This window comes from Neofelis nebulosa, chromosome 4, assembly GCF_028018385.1.
Source record: "Neofelis nebulosa isolate mNeoNeb1 chromosome 4, mNeoNeb1.pri, whole genome shotgun sequence".
NCBI classification, from domain to species: Eukaryota; Metazoa; Chordata; class Mammalia; order Carnivora; family Felidae; genus Neofelis; species Neofelis nebulosa.
The window spans coordinates 46,741,463-46,766,253 of record NC_080785.1 but is presented as its reverse complement, the minus strand read 5'-3'; the positions used below and the strand labels follow the sequence as shown (position 1 = coordinate 46,766,253).

The 24,791-nt window shown below is 42.0% G+C and overlaps 1 protein-coding gene across 3 annotated transcripts in view; it reads left to right on the top strand.

Annotated features, from left to right (window-relative positions):
- ITPRID1 (ITPR interacting domain containing 1) overlaps positions 1-24,450 on the top strand; it is a 109,353-nt gene extending 84,903 nt beyond the window's left edge. For 2 of the 3 annotated variants that reach the window (XM_058724672.1, XM_058724671.1), the window contains 5 exons: positions 11,816-11,898; positions 12,717-14,006; positions 18,364-18,491; positions 19,713-19,824; positions 20,296-24,450. In XM_058724672.1, coding sequence (XP_058580655.1) covers positions 11,816-11,898; positions 12,717-14,006; positions 18,364-18,491; positions 19,713-19,824; positions 20,296-20,601 — 1,919 coding nt within the window. In that variant the 3' untranslated portion in view covers positions 20,602-24,450. The remainder of the gene's footprint in view (positions 1-11,815; positions 11,899-12,716; positions 14,007-18,363; positions 18,492-19,712; positions 19,825-20,295) is intronic. The other variant, XM_058724673.1, reaches the window with a different exon arrangement.
- The last annotated feature ends 341 nt before the right edge of the window (positions 24,451-24,791 follow it).

Sequence of the window (24,791 nt, the reverse complement as noted above, 5' to 3'; positions counted from 1 at the left end):
TCAGGAATATCTAATAAATAAGAATCTATGTAGACAAAGAGGATATGTAATTGAAACAATACAATCTTTATAGATTCTTAAAAATGTTCTGTTTTAGAAATATGTAATTGAATTAGAATTCTAACCTGTTTCATTCCAAAATTCTGCATGACCAAACCCCTAATTACTTTATTCCACTTAGCTCCAGGCACACTGGCTTCTTTTCTTCTGTGGGTGGAAACATAGCTTGTGAGGGGGGAGGGAGCAGAGAGAAACATCACAAGTCACTCCCTGTGAATATATTACTCCATAGTGTCCTTTTCAACAATTGTCAAGGTAATTTGTTGATATGATGATTTTTAAGAAAATGGTATTGAAGAGATGCCAGAGGAAGCAGTGTGAATAATGCATTTAAAAATACAATGGTCAGGGGTGCCTGGGTGGCTCAGTCGGTTAAGCGTCCGACTTCAGCTCAGGTCACAATCTCGCGGTCCGTGAGTTCGAGCCCCGCGTCGGGCTCTGGGCTGATGGCTCAGAGCCTGAAGCCTGCTTCCGATTCTGTGTCTCCCTCTCTCTCTGCCCCTTCCCCGTTCATGCTCTGTCTCTCTCTGTCTCAAAAATAAATAAACGTTAAAAAAAATTTTTTCTTAAATACAATGGTCAGACCATGGGACCAATAGAGAGGGGTTTTCGTGCTCACTTAACCTCTCAACAAACATCCTCTTAATAGATGCCAGAAGATAGTGGAGGCACATTTTAAATTGGAATTTGTTGCTGAAGAATTCTATACCCTTTCAAATTGTCATATATTTAGTAAGGCATCATTTCAGATAAACAAAGTCTCGGGAATTATAAATTACATAGGCATAATGCAAATGCCATGAAAATTCTTAGAAGAAACATGACAAAATAATTCAACAACAATATCCTGGATCTAAAACCCAAATCATATCATAGAAAGCTGAATGTAGAAGAAAATAAAATATTCAGCAAATACAGATTAATTAGGGAGTCAATACATACTGCTAATTCTTAATGTTGCTAATTGTAGTTTGAAATGTTTGCATATTTTAAGTTATCACCAATTTAATTTAAAAATACTCTACATGCTTTGTGAATTACCAGAGGGGAAACAGCAATCATGAAAATATAGTATACTTGGCAAAAGAATAAACATTAAAATTTAATTATATTAATAATACTACCAAATATTAAGGCCAGGAACCAGGATAAGTGTTTTATATTATTGCCTTTAATCCTCACTGAAGTCTCTGAGATAGCTATTTATGGTGCAGTTCAAAACCAGGTCTACTTAAATGTGATGTTTGGGGGTTATTAATATAACAGTAGGATAGCAAATCCACATTATAACTTGTATCCCAGTTTTCACTGATTTGTATCAGCCATTGGTAATGTCGAACTGTTAAATATTCTAAGGCTGAATTCCAGCTCAGCAGAAGAGATTGTCGTGAACTATAAGTGATGCCTATTTTCAGATTTTCATCAAGTATATCACATATTTGCTGAATCAATTCCAGTTATAAAAATAGAAAACATAAAATTACAAACATTGAGACCAAATGCATATCTTATGAAAGTAGTTATAGATGGAATAGTGCATCTAACAAAGGAAAAGACTCAAAAGTCATTTAAAAATTTATCAACATTTAAAATAAGGAATCACAGAAAACCTAAAAGAAAAATGAATGGGCAAAAATATACCACAAAGTATGCCAATGCAAAAAAGAAAAAGAAAACAGGAATGACAGCATTACTATTAGATACTATGGAATTTTAAAAAAAAAAGAGGGGGGCGCCTGGGTGGCGCAGTCGGTTAAGCGTCCGACTTCAGCCAGGTCACGATCTCGCGGTCCGTGAGTTCGAGCCCCGCGTCAGGCTCTGGGCTGATGGCTCGGAGCCTGGAGCCTGTTTCTGATTCTGTGTCTCCCTCTCTCTGTGCCCCTCCCCCATTCATGCTCTGTCTCTCTCTGTCCCAAAAATAAATAAAAAACGTTGAAAAAAAAAATTAAAAAAAAAAAAAAAAAAAAAGAGGGACCATATAAAAACTTATGAAATAAGTCCAAAGCTATCTTAAGAGGCATAGACATAGTCTTTTCTCTTTTTAGAGACATTAGAATGAAAATAAATTATCTGACTAATGACATTAGAAAATAAATTTTAAAAAATAAGAATTGGGGCTCCTGAGTGGCTCAGTCGGTTAGATGTCTGACTTCAGCTCAGGTCATGATCTCACGGTTCATGAGTTCAAGGCCCGCATTGGGCTCTGTGCTGACAGCTCAGAGCCTGGAGCCTGCTTCGGATTCTGTGTCTCCCTCTCTCTCTCTCTCTGCCCAACCCCTACTTGTGCTCTGTCTCTCTCTGTCTCTCAAAAATGAATAAATGTTAAAAAAATTTTTTTTAATAAAAATTAAAAATAGAAAAGTAAGAATTACTATCAATCCAAGAGGTTGAAATCCTGAAATATTAGTAACTATTGCCAAAATTAAAAATTATCAAAAAATTGTATCTTTTAAAATGTGCCATAGTCAGTGGTTTTATGGCTGAGCTCTTTTAAAAGTTTAAGGAAATAATACAATATCAGCTCTCCAAGCTGCTTGAGGGCATAGAAACAGACAGAAACCTACCCAGTTATTTTCCACACAAGTGGCACAATTCTTATACCACAGTCTGAAAAAGAAATGCATGTGTTCACAACCACACACATGTGCACACACACATTATAAGGAATTTTTGGAAAGAAAAAAGCTCACATATATTATGTGAAAAGAAGCAGATTATAAATTGTGTCTGTTATGATTTTAATTTCACAAAATACACACAAAGACAGGTGCACAAAGAAGCTGTGATGGATTTAAAGACCGATAGACATATTGTAGTAATTTTCCTGCATGGTTAGAGTATAGGTGATTTTTATTTTCTTATTGACATTTTTTCATTTTCATAATTTTCTTCACCACCATGTACTACTTCTGCAATGCTAAAAAACAACTAATGGTATTAAGCCAAAAGAAGCAGCTTAGAGAAGCAGCTTCTCTCTCTGCATCTCTGTCTCTGTCTCTGTCTCTCTCTCTCTTTTTTTTTTTTTTTGGTAATGATAAAGAAAGTTCATTCTCACCAAAGAACAGAGGAAAGACTGCTAAGCCTAGAGCAATAAACGAACAGAGACAGAGAGAAGGAAGAAAGGGAAAGAGAGAAAAGAAAAAGAAAGGAAGGAAGAATTCCCAGGTAGCAAGAGGTTGAAACAAAAATGTCGAGAAGGCACTCGTGGAAGTTATAAAAACCTTATGTAGAAATCTTGATAGGATAGAAACTCCTCCGTCCAAGCCTGCTGGTATAGAAGGAAGAATCAAATTGCTTCAGGAATATTTGCCACAATCACGAATGTTCTCAGCCATTTTTCAGTTCTAGGATCACAGTCAAGATAAATATAAGCTCTGTGAGGGCGGGTACCTTTGTTGATGTTGTGCAGGAGTTTCTAGAACAGTGTAGGATCCCGCAGGGGCCCAGTGAACATTTGTGAAATGAAAGAACGAGGGTTTGCAGTAGAGCACCCCCTGGCTCTGTGTCGTGGCCTCTTCTCTTCAGAGTCTTCTCAGTGGCTTGGCCCACAGCAAGAATGGGTTTCAAAGCCAAAGGTAACACCAACAGATTTTAGAATGAAGATCAAAATCATCTTGACAGGATTAGCCAGACAAAATTTCACAAGAAAACAAAATAGAGACTGATCTCAGTATAACTCAACTGGGAACCCAACATCTGACTAGACTAACCCTTGGGCTGTGTGGATAGGAGTGAAATATTCAGAAGTAGGCAAAGGGGAATCCTCCTGTACTCCATGTTGGTCAGACCACATCGCACCTACTGAATCTAGTTCTGAGTCCTGGATTGTATAGCAAACATTACTGGGTAATGCTTATTCAAAAGTACAAGACAATGGCTTGAAAACTCTGCCCTGTGAGGGCTGATTTAAAGGATCTGGGGATATTTAAGCTGAGGAGGAAAGGCCTGGAGAGTACAAGAGAGCTGTCTTGAGGAAAAGGGGTTAAACATGTTCGGTATTACTCCCTGGAGCAAACTATGACCAAGAAATGGAAAATGCTAAAGCAGATTCAGCTCAATATAAGAAGCATTTTATAAAAGGTATGCTATGCTCTGACTCGATAGAAGTAGGTCCCTGTCACCACAAACGTGTAAGCACTAGCTAGATGGCCATCTGTAAGGAATGTTCTGGAAGGGATTCCCGCATTGGATGATAGGTGACACCATTCTATCTTCCAACCTGGAGAACTGACTTTTGTTTGCTCTATAAAACATTTAAAATTCATTTTTAAAATGCCTTTGGGGGAACACAGCCTCTGGAGTCCAGACACTTCACACTGTCCCCATTGTCTTGCATTCTAGCTGCTTCACAAGCTTATGCCATGCCCAGCTCCTGAGGCATTTAAGTTTGCATAGTCTGTAATGTCCAGTCCAGTTCCAAGATAATTGGCCTCTGTGACTCAACCTCACCACAGAGCTGTCACAGAATTTTCTCCCACTAGGAGGCAGAAGGGAGGGGAACATGGCAAAGAAATCAGTGAAGTGTAATAGATCCATGTAGACAGTGAGCCCCAATTTAAGGCTGAACTATTCTGCTCTATACAACTCCAGCACATGGTACACCCCCTAAAGACTCCTTTTCTTTTCCTCCCTCCCTCATTTATGTTTCAATTCCATAGACTTCCTTTTTCCTGAGCCTCTAGGAACTCAGACTACATTGAGAGTAAAACTCACTACTTAGGATTCAGAAGTTATTATCAGCTCAGCTCAGAAAAGCAACCCTTTGAGTTGACTTTTCTGGCTACTTTTAGCCATTCCAGAGACTCGGGGCGGGGCCCTGGCTCCTCTGTTCTGTGGTTGGTGTAATGCTGCCACCTGCTGATTATTCAGGCAAAGTGCCTGAGGCATCTGTCTCCTGGCGGGCAGAAATGTTTCAAACTTATTCGGCAGTGAAGCAGTCTTACCCAGGCAGGGTCCACCCACCTGGGACGGTAAACTCTAACTCTGTGAAGACAGTCCTGTGCTGAAAAAAGTAATTTCTAACAAATATTAATATTAATAATGGTACATATTAATGATATTTATTAATATTAATTTATTAATATAATTTATTTATTAATGATATTAATAGTGGCAGAATTCTAATTGGTAATGTTACTCTGTCACAAAAATTTATATATATATATACACATATATATATATAATCTTTTACATGTACAGAAAGTCTTCAAGTATTCGTGTATCCAACATGTATTATTAAATATTACCCTCATCACAACCCACAAGTAATCTATCATTACCACATTTATTCTTTTTCCCATGATGAAACATTCAGAGAGCATAAATGGCGTGCCCTAGATCACACAGCTAATAAATGAGAGAGTCAGAATCTGAATCTAGTAGATCTGGTTCCAGATTTTTTAAATGACTCCGTTATGGGACCTGTATGGATCTCAGTAACATATGATGTAGCGAAGTTAGCCCCCTTGAGCTATGGGATTGGCAGAGTGGGGGACCCAGCAGTCTAAAAGGGGCATGACAAACCCATAAGATGGCTGATGGTGGTTTGGAACAGGATCCCTCCCGTAGTGGAGGGTTTGAATAATAAGATCTAGCTAGGAGAAAAAGACTGGTAGGTAGAGGTAAGGTGGGAAGTCAAGGCCCCAACCTAGTGAATTACGGAGGAGCTGTAGTTCTTGGGCATATTAAGAGTCTGTGGAAAATTCCATTGTAGGTGATGAGGCTTCTAAGGTTCTCCCAAACCTGGCCTAGATGGTTTCAGCAACTGAGCTGGGTTGGCCTGGGGGTGCTGGTAGTACTTCCATCACTCCCACCAGAGGCCATACTGTCTTCCCATAAGTCTTGCTCTCCGTATCACTTATTAGGTGTGAGGACATAGGAGTAACAAACAAACACATTTGAATTTGTCTGTTTGTTTCATCATCTATTGATCTATTGTGGCCACCCTGGGTGGGGAAGTTTCTCACCCTTTGTATCATTTAATTGCTACAACCTTAAGGGAATATTTAGAATTTTGCAAACCCAATTTCAAGATGTTTATTGTCTAGTTGCTGAAAAGGTGGTTTATAGGCAAGAAAGACTTTTAGTTTTCTGAAGAAACTAAACCATCTGTAAACTGGCCCACATTTTGCTTGGTGACTCTTTCTAAATGATTCAGATGCATGTATTTGACTTCTAAAATACAAGATAAACAAGCCTCTATTCCTGGGAGAACTATGCCCAATTCCACCATTTGATCTCACCATCAAAGAAAAACTCTCAAAATCTGGTTGTTTCACAAATACACTTAAATGAGTTTCAGAGGTTATTTTTGTTGTTTTTGTTTGTTGTGCTTTAAATTAACTGAAGGTAACGGTTATAATTTTTAAACATCCATCTTAGAGGAAATTACTCTTTTTACCTTTTAGAGGCCCTTCATGTTAGTGGTTGTTTATTTCCATTTGGACCAGATTGATATGGACCAACCAGCATATGGAGGAATGAACCCCAACATAGAATTTTGTTCTAGTACTTGAATGCACAATTTCATCTTAGACTTGTAAGAAGAGGAATAGCAACCATTTTATATGAAGCTTATACGCAATAATAGTAATTGGTTAGGGATTATCTAGTAAGTTCAAAGACTAATGATGTACCTGGAGTCCTTCACAGCTTGCGATGCAAATCTTGCACCAAAACATATAGAAAGAGGAAGAGGTTCCAAAGCTGTTTTGTCCATCCTTCAGCAAGGTTCAACCCAGCTATCGAATATCTCTGGGCCCTTTAACGTTTACATGGTATGAGGACAGAGAGTGAGCGGTAAAAATCAGTCCCTTCTTGCTTTCTCCTGTCCCATTCTCTGTCTACTGCAAAGTGGTTCTGGGGGCTAAGTAGAATGTGGGTCCCAAAGCACGTAAACTGGAACAGGAGTCTTGTGTAGAAAACTCTTGACGATCAGCCATCCACTCTGGAGGGCTAGTCAGTGGAGAGGCCCCAGCCAAAGTGATCAGGGCCCTTGGGTGGTACCAAAAAAGTATTTGACATTCTGCATTGAGAGTTTGAAAGGTTTCTGCCCTAATCATCATTTATTTCATACCCATAGTTGATGTAAGGAGAAAAAAAGGTGATTTGAAAGACAAAACTAAGAGCCTAGAAGACTAAAAAACTAAAGCTCTAGAAGAGTTTTAATATTGATTGAGTTAATTATAACAAGAGCAGTGAAGTCTTAAATATTATACCATATTCTGTAAATATTACACAAGTAAATTTCCTATAATAAATATACAACAGGTATACACTATTTCCTTTGTCAACAAGTAAACAAGTATTCTGTTACCCAGGCTAAGGTCTCTGTAAAGATTGTACCTCATAGTTAAAGGGAAACTTCACAGGGTGTTCCTTCCATATAAACTACTCAATTTTATAACAGGTGATTGTTGGTTCGTTTGTTTTACTCTCCTAGGTCTTTGTTATAAACCTCACACTACACTGTTAGTGTTTTTTTGTTTAAAGAGTTAGTTGTTATTTTAAAAGATTTAGAGAATTTAAAAAACAATCTTTAAAACTTACCTGCACCTTTGTTTCTTGCAGCACTGTAATGATGTCACTCCACTGTCTTCTCACCTAGATCATTTCCAGGGAGAAACTCTCTGCCTTCCTTAACTTTGTTTCCTTTGTGTATAATGTGTCTTTTTGTTTCTGGCTGATTTTAAGACTTTTCTCTTCATCATTTGTGTTGGAAAATTTCACTTTGATGTACCTTGGTACAGTTTTCTTCTTGGTATATATTTCTTGTGCTTGGGGTTTGTTGAACATCTTGAAAGAAACTTTTTTTTGAAACATTTCTTCCAGTGCACCCCCTCCTCTTTGGGATATTCCAATGACCTACATGTTCCATTACTTGGCTTGTCCCATGGCTCACAGATGCTCTTTTGATTTAAAGAAATTTTTCTTTTATCTCTGTTTTTTACACTTGACCTTAGCCAAAAGGCTGAAAGCTATAATGTCTGTTTTGTATTAGGGATACTTTCTACTGCTATGTCTTCAATTTCATGAATTTTTTCTCCTGCAATTTCTAAAATGCTGTTAATTCCACCCAATATGTATTTTACCTGAGACATTGTAGTTTTCATTTTTGGAATTTCTATTTGGGTATTTTTTAATATCCAGCAGTCTCCTCCTTATCATATTTAATCTTTCTTCTAGCTTCTTAAACATATGGACCATAGTCAGACCATTATCCTGGTAGGTAATTCTAACATCTGTGTCAGTTTCAGTTTATTGGGTTGTTTTCCTCACTATGGGTCATACTTTTCTGCTTCTTTACATGCCTGATATTTTTTGTTAGATGCCAGATATTGTAGATTTTACTTTGTGGGTGCTAGATAATACTCTATTTCCATAAATATGCTTGAGCTCAGGTCTGGGACACAGCTGAGTTACTGGGAACCAGTTTGATCCTTTCAACTCTCACTTTTAGGATTTGTGATGTGGGGGAAATTGGTCCTCACTCCTGAAGTAAGACCTGAGTACTCTGCCTCACCAGTGCTCTGAGAATTGTGAGGCTTGGGAATCTGGCTGATGGAAGCATTGCACTATTCCAGGCCTGCATGAGTGGTAGGCACTGTGTCTTCTAATCCTTTCCAGTGATTCTTTACCTAGTCTTTGGCGTTTCCTCAGGAGCTGATCAGCCCCTCCGGTAAATACTAAGGGGGGTTTCTGTGAGTTATCTCTTTGTGAAGATCTCTCCTCTCTTCCACTCTTCCCTGCAAACTCCAGCTGGCTCAGTCATTCCAGACTCTTAGTTTTATCTTTTCAACTTAGGGAGTCTGCCAGGTTCTGCCTGGGCCTGCCCTCCCTCCCTACCCCACAGCCTGCAAACCATCTCAAGGCAGGAAGCTGGGTGATCATAGGGCCCACATTATTTGTTCCTGACTTTCAGGGACAGCTACAGCCATTTTTAATTATCTGATGCCTGTACTCTTGAAACCATTTTTTCACATACCTTGTCCAGTTTTTTAGTTGTTTCAGGGGAGGGAAATATAGTTCTTATTACTCCAGCTTGCCAGAAGCAGAAGTCTTCTTTAAGTCTATAACCAGAAACCATTTTCCATGTTTTGCCCTTAACTATAGAATAAGAGGTAACAGCAAGGTCAAAGACATTGTTTTCTCAAATTTTCTCCCATCGCTCTAGGTTTCAGCTATTAAAAACTTACAGTCTCATATTAAAGGGCTAGTATCCAAAATCTATAAAGAACTCCCCAAACTCCACACCCAAAAAAACAAATAATCCAGTGAAGAAATGGGCAGAAAACATGAATAGACACTTCTCTAAAGAAGACATCCAGATGGCCAATAAGCACATGAAAAGATGCTCAACATCACTCCTCAGCAGGGAAATACAAATCAAAACCACACTGAGATACCATCTCACGCTGGTCAGAGTGGCTAAAATGAACAAATAAGGAGACTATAGACGCTGGAGAGGATGTGGAGAAATGGGAACCCTCTTGCACTGTTGGTGGGAATGCAAACTGGTGCAGCCCCTCTGGAAAACAGTGTGGAGGTTCCTCAAAAAATTAAAAATAGATCTACCCTATGACCCAGCAATAGCACTGCTAGGAATTTACCCAAGGGATACAGGAGTGCTGATGCATAGGGGCACTTGTACCCCAATGTTTATAGCAGCACTTTCAACAATAGCCAAATTACGGAAAGAGCCTAAATGTCCATCAACTGATGAATGGATAAAGAAATTGTGGCTTATATGCACAATGGAATACTACTTGGCAATGAGAAAGAATGAAATCTGGCCTTTTGTAGCAACGTGGATGGAACTGGAGAGTGTTATGCTAAGTGAAATAAGTCATACAGAGAAAGAAAGATACCATATGTTTTCACTCTTATGTGTATCCTGAGAAACTTAACAGAAGACCTTGGGGGAGGGGAAGAAAAAAAAAGAGAGGGAGGGAGGCAAGCCATAAGAGACTCTTAAAAACTGAGACTAAACTAAGTGTTGATGGGGGGTGGGAGGGAGGGGAGGGTGGGTAATGGGCATTGAGGAGGGCAACTGTTAGGATGAGCACTGGGTGTTGTATGGAAACCAACTTGACAATAAATTTCATATTAAAAAAAAAACTTACAGTCTCTGATTTTTAGATTTTCACTTTAATGGAGGCTGAATTAAAGAATATGGAGTTTATAAACTTAGATTCTACAAAGCTAAGCTTCTTTCTCTTTACTCTGACCCCAGGATGGGATAGTTGGAATTTGGGTTGGGGAGACCACCTCTGGAACCACATCTCCACCAATTATCTCTGTTCAGACAGATGGGCAGTTAAGACTGGTGGGAGAGAGTCCTACAAGGAGATGAGGTGCTGCTACCCTTATTAGCAGGGCTTCCCCTGAGGGCTGGATCCAGAACACTTAAGCAGAGGTTGGACTGCTTGTTTGTGTGCTTTTTGCTTTTAACTCCTCTGCAGCAGCTAGTGCTTCAAGCAAAGGTAAATTCCCTGTTTCTCACTTAGATACCAAATAGCCAAGCATGACATCCATCAACAACCCCACTCCCCAGACCCACACCCAACCTTTCTCCTAGGACAAATGAGGCTCCTCTTTCTGCTTCTTGTAGAAGAAGGGCTATTCTCCAAATGCCCTCTGCCCAGGTGACTTCCTCTTCTAACCCCATAAAGCATTTCTTATTAAAGAGCAGCAAAAAAATCCTACAATTTAATCTTTAGCAAGTTGATCCTCTAGTAGCCACCCATATCCCCCACCCCCGCTAATGTAACATATCTATGCAAAAAGTTCAAATAGATTTAGAATTTCCAGACGCTTATGTTTACAAAGTTGTTATCTGCCCTCACTTAACACTGTTCTTTCTCTGCCCCTTCCAGCCTATTGCAATGACAAGAGAAGCAGTCTAAAACATGAGCCCAGACTTGTAGTCATATAGAGTCCAGATGAAGCTAGCTAGGTTCTTATCTAACATTTCGTTAAAAAAAAAAAATAAAGAAGATATACATGTCTTAGTCAGTTAGGGCTGCTATAACAGAATACCACACATTGAGTGGCTTATAAACAACAGAAATGGATTTCTCCCAGTTCTGGAGGCTAGAAGTTCAAGATCAAGGTGCTGGGCCATTTCAGTGCCTGGTGAAGAGCCACTTCCTGGTCCACAGATGGTCACCTTCTCACTGTGTTCCTGCATGGTGGAAGGGACAAGGGGGCTCTCCTCTCTGGGGTCTTTTTAATAAGGTACTAACTCTATTAATGAGACCTCGGCTCTCATTTCCTGATCACTTCCTGAAGGCCCCACCTCTTAATACCATCACCGTGGGAGTTAGGATTTCAACATATGACTTTTGGGGGCCATAATATTCAGTTCATTGCAAAATATATACACACAGATATATACATTTTGTTTGTTATTGTTTTATCAGCGTGACATTTAAGATATATGCATTTCCTGCTGGATTTTCTTCCCCTTAGTCAAGACGCATCACAATCATTTGTTATTTAGTTTTAAGAGATGGTAGTTCTTTTTACTTTATTTCATGTTTTTACTCCTTGTATCAGGAAACCAGTGGCACAATTTTCCATGGGCCCTCTGACAATCAATAAAGTAAATCCTTGTAATTCCCTCCTTCATCTACATTTCTGCATTGGGCATTTATGAGGATCTACGGCATGTCGGGCACAGAGGGGGTTTGATCTCAGTCCTGTTGACAGCCTATTTCCCTTCACTTACTCCAGGCCTCTTTATTTCTTTCCACAGGTGCCACAGTGAACAGAGAAAACAGCTGCCAGTCTGACAGCAGCGGGTTCCTGGATGAACCACCAGAACCACTGCCCCTGCAGGTAGAAAGTCCCTGGAGGGCTGGAATAGGAGTAAAAAGAAAGATAAGTAGATAACATGCTGCCACATTTGGAAAAGAGCAACCAGCCCTTAGAAGATATGCACCCTAGGCACCCAAGGGACAGGGGACGATGAAGTCACAATAAACAAGGTGCCATAGGGACACCTGGGGGGGCTCAGCCAGTTGAGCTCAGGTCATGATCTAGCAGTCCTTGAGTTCGAGCCCTGCCTCGGGCTCCTTGCTGACAGCTCCAAGCCTGCCTCAGATTCTGTGTCTCCCTCTCTCTCTACCCCTCCCCTACTCAACACTCTGTCTCTCTCAAAAATAAATAAACATTAAACAAATAAAAAAAAAAAAGCAAGGTGCCATAAAGCTTAGCATTCCTTTCCTTTTTTTTTTCTTTTGACTTTGCTAAATAAGGAAGGTGAGCCTCCTAGAGAGAAGGTCCCAGTTAAAGTAGTAAACTAACATAAACCTGAATTTGTAACCCTGATCTCCTGACTCCTAAGTCAATGGTAATGATAAAGAAATGACACATTTTTTTTCTTCCAAGAGACAGAGAGAGAGCACACGTGTGTGAGCTGAGGAGGGGCAGAGAGAGAGAGAGAGAAAGAGAGAAAATCTAAAGCAGGGTCTGCAGCGCGGAGTCAGAGGTGGGGCTCAAACCCATGAACCGTGAGATCATGACCTGAGCCAAGATGAAGAGTCAGACGCTTAACAGACTGAGCCACCCAGGTGCCCCAGTCGCACCCACTTCTTAAACCGAGTGCTTCCACCACCCTCCCGACCCATTTGCCTTTATCCTGGTTTCTCACACAGATGCCTTCCTTGCCAAGCAGCCAGAGTCCTGCTGAGGATGGATGTAGACAGCCGAGGGATCAGAGCCAGCATGCAGTCTCACCCCAGGGCTGCCAACCAGAGTCAGATGAGTCTGATTACAAGGGTACGGTGGGCACATCCTTTCCATATCAAGGCTGGAGTCTCTTGGAAGAAAAGGCCTCGATACAAATGGCGGAGAAAGAGTCTCAGTTTGAGGATATGGAGGAGCCACCACGGCCACTGACTCCAGATAGTGCCCTTCACAGGACCACCAGAGGGGGAGAGCGCTCGGGGAAAGGGAGCCACGTGAGGCAGCCCCCACCCATGCCCCCAACTGAATGTGAGACTGTGGTGGGCACAGTCACCTCCACACGTGATTGTCCTCTAGGGTTTATGGCAACCCATATCGCAAAAATGAAGGACAGGTTGCTGAAGCCTGAGGGGCCTGGGGAAACACATGTGCAAAGCCACTGCTGCAAGTTCCAAAGATCACCTGGAATTGAACCTGCTCACAACAAGTTCCTCCATGTTGACTCTGAGGCCCCAACCGAAGAAGAAGGCAGTAAAACTTATTCTGACACCAACAGTATCTTACCGATGGGAGAAAGTCCACCACAGCACATCCCCAAGCCCAGTAACATCATGCCCTATACAGTTGACCTCATTCAAATATCCGAAAAGTCCATTCCCCACCTAGGCAAACTGGCTGGAGATACTCCCCAAGCAAAGCCAATATTTAGTGCTTTGGGTCAAATACCACGTAGGGCAGAACCTGAGATGGAAAACCTTCCTCCAAATGCTGACTCAAACACTGTTAGCTCCAAGGCCGTGACAGTCCAGATGTCCTCCAATCTGGCATCGGCTGCTCAGAATGCTGTGGCTCTGGGGACTGATTCTAAAGGAACAACTTTAGAATGCACTCTGTGTGACCCTGTCCCCACAACAGAACCAGGACTGGAGACAGAATCAAGACAGTGCAGTGATGTTTCCATTCAGACCTATATACGTGAGCCTAGGCCCTGGCATTGCTGTTTGGCCCCAAGTCTCACCAAATCTGCCTCTCTAGACACAGGCTTCCCTCGTATCTACCCAGCGGGCATCAGCCATGATGTACCCGCTCACTGCTGTGTCTGCTGTCATCACTGTTCGCACTGCCACTCAGAGAGGCAGAGCCCCAACCCTGCGCCCTCAGCCTGTAGGCACTGCCCATGCTTCCATAATCATCTGGAGGCCCAGTTCATGAAGACTTTGAACGTCCTTCAGGACACTACAGTGAGGGAGTTGTGTTCTGTAAGTATTCATCTCTGCAAAGACGGGAAGACAGATGGAGCGATACCACGTTGGGGATAATGTTCAGTCCTCCTGAATGCGGGCACGGAGGGCATGCCTTTCTATCTCAGATCATGAGTAGTATCTGTAAAGTGTTTTATAGCTTACCATACATGCCCTCAAATTTCTTCTTATCTGATGCGTCCAATCACCTTCTGAAGTAAGGAGGCAAATTTCATTATTAATCCCCATTTACAGAGGGATCTAGAACAATAAAGTCATGTGTAAGGTTATAAACAGTAACGCATCTGTACCTCATCTCCAATTCAGTCTGACTGAACAGTTCTCTGTCCTAAATTCACTTAGCTGAATAATCTAGCACAAGGTATGAACGCTCTCTGAGCCTGTTTTGTAAAATAGGGAGACTGTTCATGCCACCAACACAGGCTTGTTTTAGGTTAAGTGAGAGATTGCTTGTGAAGCACTCAGCACACTCAGGCACTCAAAACAGTGCCCAGCACACAGAAAGCCCTAGAAAATGCTAATTGTATGGCTGCTTCTGAGACATAGCATGGGGGGAAGCTCAGAGCCAGGTACAGGATAAGGACTGGCTCTGGAAGCCAGGCAGGAAGACACTGATTAGAATGAGGACCACCGATTAAGCCTGGGCCACCTCCAGGGGTGAGTGACCCTCCATGCAGACAGAGCCCTCCTCATTTCTCTAGCTGGTGTTAACAGATGACCTTGGGCCCACGTAGCCCCAGCTGTGTGGAGAGATCTGGCAACTGGAAATAGACCTTTCTCTTCACTTAACACTATGAGACATCAGCACTTCTGCAGAAAATACAGGGGTTTTGCATCTCATTATGCACAATGACCATCTTTAGACTTGTGTGTGGCTTTCAAATGAGTAGGCGTTTAAATGAGAGTGTCCATACAACCAGCTCATGTCTTCTAAAACCTTGTCTCACATTACCTTAGCCTGCTCTCCTCCTAGAATTCACAATCATCCAAAAAAAAAATGAGGGGGCGCCTGAGTGCCTCAGTCAGTTAAGACTCCAACTTCAGCTCAGGTGATGATCTCACCGGTTCAAGCCCCATGTAGGGCTCTGTGCTGACAGCTGGGAGCCTGGAGCCTGCTTCAGATTCTGCATCTCCTGCTCTCTCTGTCCCTCTCCCGCTCACACTCTGTCTCTTTCTCCTTCAAAAATAAACATTAAAAAAAATTTTTTGATGCTATCTTTACAACAACTTGATCTGACATTATACATCCTGAAACGCATGGCATGTCAGGTTTTATTAGATGACAGTGCATTTCTCCATATTTAGATTCAAGGAACCACAAACATACATTCAAAGAAAATAATCAACACACACGTGCATTATTATACTTATGTGCGGGTATACACACATGCACACACACACACTTGCAGAAAAGCAAGTAAAAATGGGGGAATGCATTCACCCATGAGAGGAGGCTACTTAAACTGAAGAACAAACTCAAGAATGAAGAGAAAAGCCATCTATGGTGAGTGAGTCTGGGTTTGTAAGGCCTGAAAAATATTCTGGAGAAAAATGTCTCTAAATCAGATGCTAAGTCTAGCTAGGACTACCAAAATTATTTATAAAAAAAAATTATCTGGAAAATGGATCTTGAACCACATGAAGATTATAGGCAGGGATAGGTACTATCTCTTACCTGTCAATGGAAGTTCCAACTGCACATTGAAAGTAAGTGCAATTTTAGATAAAAGACTCAGAAAAAATCCCCATCCCATCCCCTTACAGAGAAATATGCAACTGTGCAGAGACTCATTTGACTAATTGGCAGATTCCATTTTTGTTGTCCTGTGGGTCATCTAAAATAATGGTTTGTAGGCATGATTAATTCTTATATATGTGTGTGAATTCTTCATAATAATTTATTAATTTAAAAAAACTCTCCAGGAGAGAAAATGATATTATCTGAAAAAGATTTTTAGATATTAGAAAATGCTTCTGTAATGGTTATTATTTAGATTTAAATAAAAAGGAAGCATACACAGAACGTAGAAGGTAATCGGAGCCAACTCAAAAGTGAAGTTTCAATGTTTTCTGGTGCTGTTGCTCTTACTATTGAAGTTAAAGTCTGTTTTAATGGGCTTGGGTCAGCAAAGTAGACCTTCAATTAACCTTGGGTTACAACCCAACACTTATATTGGAAAAAAGTTCAAAACAACTTCTTTTTTGTTTTCCTTGCCGAGATTTTTCCTTTTCTCTGAAACTACTTCTATACCTGTTCTAGAGCTGAAATGTAGCTTTAGTATTTCCAAAGGACCAGAAGATGGCAGTGTTTCAGAATCTTCCGCATCACTCCCTTCTGAGGGACCAAATGGCCATCAGTTATTCCTAAATCCCAGCCCTGCATGCCTTCCAATCACAAAGGGTTACCCTAAAATAACTAGATGAAGCATAATATTTAATGTCTCTAATGCTCAGCCTACTTGAGCGCCATATTTCCATGCCCCTGGCCTCACCATCCCTAGAACTTGTCAATTAGGACCATTCAAACAACTCACTCTTAAGAAACGAATAACTTCTCCCTGTGTCCAGCCACACTGTAGTTAATAATCCCTGCTATAACTCAGTTAGATCTTGAGAAGAGAATAAATGAATCAGGATACCTGGGCTTGAAATCTGCCCTCTTTTGACCTTGGACAAGTCAGTTTGCCATTCCGTTTCAGAACACTTCTCTATAATAAGAGCCCTCCGTGGCCTCTAAGATTTTTCTGGTTTCAAGAGCCCTACTGAGGTCACCTTTCAAGCATGCTTGTCAACGTCAATAACAGTTCAAAGACTCCTCTACCTGGTTCGAATGTACTCACACTGAAGCCAAAGTAATTTGAGAGTTTTGCCATGTAAAGTATGTTTTTCATATAAAAATATTAGAGGACAGAATCAAAACTGAACTCTCAAAGCAAAATGATGAGGAGTTTTCAGTAGAAAAACATCACTTGAAGGAAAGTATATCCATTATGACAATTTCAGTAAAAATAACCATGAGGCTGCCAGGATTTGACCATGGCGTTTTGGGGACAAGAGTAAGAAATCTGGGACTTCCTAAAAACAGGGCTAAGAGGAATTAACACAGTTGTAAGACCAGTCTCTGTGGAAGGAGAGGAAGTTGAAAGAGGGCTGCCATGAAAATCAGTTTCTTTTAAAGAGCTTTCCAGGGGTGCCTGGGTGGCTGAGTCAGTTCAGCATCTGGCTTCAGTTCAGGTCATGATCTCACCATTCGTGAGTTCAAGCCCCATATGGGCTCTGTACTGACAGCTCAGAGCCTGAAGCCTGCTTCAGATTCTGTATCTCCTCTCTCTGCCTGCCCCCCATCCTCATGCTCTGTCTCTCTTGGTATCTCAAAAATAAATAAACATTAAAAAAAAATCAAAGAGCTTTCCAGAAGCTCTACCAGGCCTGGGAGAGAGAGCATTACAGTCTAAAAAGCATTAATGTCACTTAAAGTCAGATGGATGGAGATGCTGGGGTTCTGGATCATGCATCTATCCAAAGCATGATCCAACCTGGGCTGGAAAACTAGGCGGGTAACTAGTAAAAATTCAGCAAATCGTGAGGTTCCTAACAAATGGACTGGGCTTCGGGGCTGCAGGAAGATACATAAATTAGGAAACCAAGGCAGAAGCACAGTCATGCAGAGAAAGTACGATTTAAAGAACGATTCACATCAGGAGCAATAAGGAGCAGGATAGGGAGAATAGACAGAGTTCAATTCTAGATTCACTTCATGAAGAGAGTAGGATGCCTCATCTATGTCTGCCTTACTCCAGATGAGCTTGTTAGCTACATGGAGCTGATCCTGCAGATTTCACCACCAGGGATTGTGGTTAAGCAGGGCTAAGACTAATAAAAAAATATTCTAAGCAGACTCTCTCTAATCAAACACATACCATCCAGACAGATGTGTTCAATGTTATTGAGATTCAGAGTGAGGCAGTATTCAGCACCCAAATTAAACAAGATTTAACAAGACTCAACTTTCCTAAGCACAAGCCCTCACTCTGGGCGTTTGTCTACTGCTCTCCCTTATCTACATCCTCGCACCCCCACATCACCTAGTCCTCCAGACAGCCTTTCTGTCTCTGGGACATGATGCCACCAAGGGCCGTCCCATAACAGCTGCTCTTCTGTCCCAGACCAGTATTGCCTCCACTAGCCTGGAGAAGCCAAAGGCTGGCCTTTCCCTCTTTTCTCCCCCACACATTAGCAATAGGGCTCCACTGCAGACCAGGGAGCCCAAGTGGGAAGGCAGGCTCGGCCATGGTGAGCTCTTGCAGTGAATCAGGAAGGACTCCCTTCTCAGCTCTTTTCTAATTGTTCTCAGTGCACAGTCCAGGAGATGGAAGCCATGAAGACGGTGTGCCAGTGTTTCCGGGAGCATTTAGAGGAAATTGAACGGCACCTTACAGGACAGCAGGCACTCTTTTACAGGGACATGTCAGAGGAGGAAAGGTAATTATTGAAGAGAGTCATAAAAGTAAGTAGCAGCCCACACACCTGGAGCAAGGAAAGGTAATCAGGGCAGGACAGATGAGCACCAGGGAGCAGGATTAATGAGAAATGAGTCCTTTTCCTTTGCTTTCCTGTTCTTGTCCTTTGCTTTCTCAGTGGGAGTCAGTGAGAGCTATTTGCTAGATAGCAACACTTACTCTTTAAGGCCAAGGCTATTTGAAGTCAGAGGATGGGCAGTCAGCTGGGAAGAGGGGTGGCCAGCAGGATATCTTCAATTGATGTCAATGGGACTTATGCAAATGTAAATGTTGAAAATCTGCATTATTTTCACATAGATTAAAAGCATATATCCCAAAAGTAGATTAGCCATTGCCTGGTCCTGAAGGGTGGGAATAGGGTTCAACTGTTAAGGGGCACAGCTTTTATGGGGCAGATGGAAGCATTCTTAAACTGGTGGTGAGAGATACCACTTGGCAACTTTACTAAAAATCATTGTAGTATACTGTTAAAATAGGTAAATTTTGTGGGATGCAAATTATTCTGCAATAGAGTTGTTTAAACAAGAAAGGAAACCTGGGGCGCCTGGGTGGCTCAGTTGGTTGAGCATCCGACTTCAGCTCAGGTCATGATCCCATGGTTTGCGGGTTCGAGCCCCGCGTTGGGCTCTGTGCTGATAGCTCAGAGCCTGGAGCCTACTTCTGATTCTGCGTCTCTCTCTTTCTCTGCCCCTCCCCTGCTCAAGCTCTGTCTCTCAAAAATAAATAAATTAAAAAAAAAAAAAAACATTTTAAAAGAAAGAAAACCTGCCCTGGTAATATACCTATGTCTGCAACTGATACAAATAAAGAAGGTGGCATTCCCTTTTAAGAAATGCCAGAGGAGTGAGGCACCTGGGTGACTAGTCGGTTAAGCTTCAGACTCTCCGTTTCAACTCAGGTCATGATCTCATGGTTTGTGGGTTTGAGACCTGCCTTGGGCTCCACGCCGACCTTGCGGAGCCTGCTTGGGATTCTTCTCTCTCTCTCTCTCTCTCTCTCTCTCTCTCAAAATAAATAAACTGAAAAGAAAAGAAAAGGAAAGGAAAGAAAAAAGAAAGGAGAAGAGAAAAGAAGAGAAAAGAAAAGAAATGTCAGAGGAGTGACCTCCATCTTGAGAGGGACGATGGAGGACTGCGCTTGGAGGTGATGTGAAATTTGGTGATTTTCTATTCTTTCCGTGCAGGGAAGAGGCAGAGCAACTGCAGAGTCTACGCCAGGCCCTGCGGCAGCAGGTGGAGGAGCTGGAGTTTCAGTTAGGAGACCGGGCTCGGCAAATCAAAGACGAGATTCTATTGGTACGAGGCAGTGGGGTGTGAAGATTGATCACATCCTGCCCACCGTAGGAGGATGCGTTAAATCAAAACCTGATTGCACATTCATTTCAGATGCTAGGGTTATGTGCCAATGCCTCTATTTTAAATATAAAGAAACTGAAGCCCAGAAAAGTGCATCACTTAGCTCAAGGCCACGTGGCTGCCTAGCTGATGGCAGTGCAGGATTAGAACTCAGGTCATCTAATTCCTACGCCAATCTTTCCTCCTGCCTTGAAAATAAGAGATAAATATTATTAGCCATTTCCCCAAAGAGAAAAAGAAACACAACTTTTGAGCTAGTGTGGCTTAGTCACTTCCAGAAGCTCCTGCTAGCTCACAGAGCCCACTCTAGAGAATTCCCTGCCCATGAGTACCTTTCCCACAAGTCTGGCTTAGTTATTTGGCACAAATATGGTAAATTGTCCTCTCTTTCTTTTCTTATTTTCCTTGTAGCAGTTTGAGCTTCTCACAGAGGAACAATGGAAACACTATACAAATCTGCATCACTGTAACTGGACAGAAGAAAACGATGGCCAGACTTCGTGTGCTAAAATCCACTCAGCCATGGCCTCCCGGGTTGCCTTTCTTCTGGATGAATACCAGCAGGTTCCCGGCTCAAGCGTGACCCATACAGCTGCCTGTTCCCCACCCACCTGGAAGAGCAACACCAGGATATCTCCTCCAGCTCAGGTTGAGTCAGGTCCAGTCCCTTTGTCAAATTGTCCTATTGGAGAAAAGGATACAAATGACTTCCTCTAGATCAGAGCTGTTTTGATGACCTTCCTGCAAAACATAAGAGCACATTCTCACCAGACAAGGAAATCTAAATTTCCCCCCAAAAGGTGTCTATCAATTCTTCTTCAGCTATTTTTGAAAACATTCTACTCTGGGGGGCAGCTGGGGGGCTCAGTTGGTTAAGTGTCTGACTTTGGCTCAGGTCATGATCTTGGGGTTCATGAGTTTTAGCCCAGCGTCGGTCTCTGTGCCGACAGCTCAGAGCCTGGAGCCTCCTTTGGATTCTGTCTGTCTGTCTGTCTCTCTCTCTCTGCCCCTCCCCTGCTCATTCTCTGTCTTTCTCTCGAAAATGAATGAACATTAAAAAAGTTTTTTTTTTAAATATTCTACTCTGGGGATGACTGGGTAGCTCAGTCAGTTAGGCCTCTGACTCTTGATCTCAGCTCAGGTCTTGATTTCAGGGTCATGAGTTCAAGCCCCGTATTGGGGCATGAAGCCTACTTAAATATACATATATTCTGTTGTTGAACCCAGGAGAAACTCAATATTTCAATATTCATTCAATACAGAATAAATGAGCACCTACTGTGTTCCTGGCACAGGGAATATGTATCTTGGTAGCCAAGATGTTAGACAAAGAGAGAAAATAACAACAAACGAGTAAGATAATTTCAATATTGACAAATGCCATCGGAGAGGATAGTGTGGGAACAACGTAGGGGGTGGTGTGGAAGAAAAGCATATGGCATTCCTGAGGGTGACAAGGAAGACCTTGCTGACAGGAGGCTATTTGACTAAGACCCAAAGAGTGAGGAAGAGGAAGCCATGTGAAATTCTGGGGAAAGAACCTTTAAAGCAGAAGGAATGGGAACCTTAACGGCCCTGAGACAAAAACAGCCGGAGTCGCTGAGCACATGAGTGATGGGAGCACGGAGGGAGACGAAGTCCACGGGACCCATTGTGCACCAGAGTCTGAGAGCAGATCCTTCTTCCATGTGGAAGCCATTACAGGTTTTAAACAAGATTGTCATATAGTCAGGGTTACATCTAAAAATCACGCGGACTGCCTGTGGAGAACACACCGCCGGGGACTGGCAGCTGGGCAGCACTTCCGGTCATGACACCATTGGTATAATTCCTGAGGTGAGAAAGTGTCAAGCTGCTTCCGTGCAGCCGGAGAGGTGTGTGAGGCCGCCATCCCAGGGAAATGCAGGATGCATTGGCAGGCTTGAAATACTGAAGGAATGCTAAGGAACAGGGAATAATCGAGGAATGGAATCGTCAGAAAAACCTCATGGAAAAAGTAACCCCTTGAGAGAAGTTATAATTTGTATAAGATGGGCAAGTGGAGGTCACTTCCTAGCACAGAAACTAGGAGGCTAATTCTTTTGAGACCCCCCACTACCAGAATGGGTCGCCTAGCCCTTCTCATGCTTCATCCTCCTTGCTTTTCAGAAACCTTTGGCTTCAGTAGACCTCTCCTACCCTCTGGACCATCCCACAGTCTCTTCTTTTTCTCTCTCCACACCCACTTCCCCAATATACACACTCAGTCTACAAGCATCTTTAGCTCCAGTTCCCGCCCTCTCTGGAATTCCTATCCAGCACTTTCTACTCTCTGTCAGATAGTTTCACCCGGAAGACCTGCCTGTATGTCTCACTCAGCATCTAACACTTATCCTGTTATTTCCCGAATCAGTTCATCTTCCTGATACTCTGTTGATGGCATTACTGTTCTCCTTGACATGCAGACTCAGAACCACAAATTCACGTTGTCGCCTCATCCTCCTTCACTCTCTTCCCCCAGAATCAATGAACACATCACTGCTGAGTTTACTGCCGTAATGCCACTCCCACAAGCCCCTTCAGAACCTGTTACCCAGTGAAGACCCAACAGAGGGGCCTCCTAACTGCCTCTAGCTTCCTTCCCTCTGAGCTATACTGGCCTCTGCCAAATTGGTCTCCCTCATGCATCACTTGGGTCAAATTACACTGGCCCAGCAAGAACTTTTAGGATATCCTAGAGACTTAAAGAGAAGTCACAAGATCATACTTCCCAGAGCAGTTTTGCACCAAAAAAACTCTGTGTCTTGCCATTATTATGCCCCTCTCTGTATCTCCCGTTGCTTCATTTCCCTTTAGTACATCCCTGTTTTGGCTCCTGCAAGATGGTTCAGCTTCCAGCCCCAACTTGGCTCCTGTTATATTGCATATATATCCCCCTAAATTGTCTTTTTCTAAAATTTTTAAGCTTTTTCCTCTTTGTCTGGGTCAGACTCCAGGCTCCCTGGTTTATCTTTATTTCTCCAATGTAGGCTTTGGAAAGTTTGCTGTGGTTTCTGCCTGGATAATCAGCCAGATGACTTCAGATATGATGGAAAAGGAAAAGGAGACCTGTTGCCTTCAGATGAAGGGTAGCATATGGAAACCCCAAGGATCGCTAAACATCTCATGGCATTTCCTTACTTAGTCTCCTAACTTTCCAACAAAGAGCGCAAACAGGGAACCAGGATGTGGAGAGGCTGCCCATCTCTCCAGAACCATGACTGTCTTCAGCCCCCGATGACCTGATTGCCAATGCTATAACTTCCATAGCTCATGCCCTTCCTCTCATAGACATGAGACCTCTGGAAACCCAGGCCACCTGGGGATCTGTGGATTACTGCTGGTGTCCACAGTGGTTCTCCATCTTGAATACCCTTTAAACTCACTGGGGAGCTTTAAAAAATACTGACATTGAAGCCCCACCCCAGATCAATTAAATAAGAATTCCCAGGGATGGGATCCAGGTATCTACAAATTTTTAAGGTTCTTCAGATGATTCTGATTTGCAGTTAAAACTGAGAATTGTTGTTCTAGACAGAGAGGCTACCTTAAAATTCAATCTTTCCCTGCTGTTTTCTAAGGACTATTTGATTTCCCCTTTTCCTTTCTATACCACCCCTCTCAGCTAAAGAAGTCTTTCACAATCCATTTGGTTACGACAGTCACTAAATAACAAAATTAGGAGAGAAAAGAAAGAAAAAATGGCATGTGGACTTTATTTCTGTTTTTACAGCATTGACTTCTACCTTGCTCATCAGTTTCATCTTTATTTATAGAGAAGCAATAAACAGATGACTTTGTTCTGTTTTCCTTCCTTTCCCAAAAGTCTTATTCCAAATGTGATGAAACAGATTAAATATACATATTTGATTAGGTAGGTCAGGGTAAGGATTGTTTGTTTCCTCCATCGAACACCTTCATTCTCTTGCAGGAAACGTCTGTATAAAGTAGCCAATTACAAAAATTATGGAAATTTCTTTTCAATGTATACAGTTGTTCCACCCAGAGGATACAACACAAACATTCTAGGAAGGTGAGCAATTAGGCAATTTTCCTTTACAATGTAAACATTAAAAGTAAATGCAAGGCTGGGTGTTTGAATATTATTTATAGCACCCGAAGATACGAAGCAAGTCTCTCAAGGATAGAATCCACAACAAGCGCTCAGGTAACTCAAAAACTCTGACCTTATGATGTCACCTGTCTTTCGTTCTTCCACCTTCTCCATAAATAAACTTCGAAAATTCATGTGTATAAGTACCGTGTGCCAACTGAATGCACCACTGGAGCACTGGCTGTTGTATGGAAACCAATTTGACAATAAATTTCATATTTAAAAAAATAAATAGGGGCGCCTGGGTGGCGCAGTCGGTTAAGCGTCCGACTTCAGCCAGGTCACGATCTCGCGGTCCGTGAGTTCGAGCCCCGCGTCGGGCTCTGGGCTGATGGCTCGGAGCCTGGAGCCTGTTTCCGATTCTGTGTCTCCCTCTCTCTCTGCCCCTCCCCCGTTCATGCTATGTCTCTCTCTGTCCCCAAAATAAATAAAAAACGTTGAAAAAAAAAATTTAAAAAAAAAAATTAAAAAAAAAAATAAATAAATAAACGTTAAAAACAACAAACAAATTCATGTGCATATCATGGTATTTATAGCTGCTACAGTGCATCACTCTGGTATCAATTTGCTCAACTTAATATATCATAAAACATTGTGGGTATGGACAGGATGTCAAGGTGTTTTCTGGAGTTACCCAGCAAAGAAAATGCCTTCCACCTCGAATCTTCGGGCATACCTTGCTGGCCTATGTCTTTATTTCAGTGTGATACACAATGTCCCCTGCCAAGCACTTACATTACAATCTCTTGTTCTCAAAAGTGGGTTCACAGCAAAA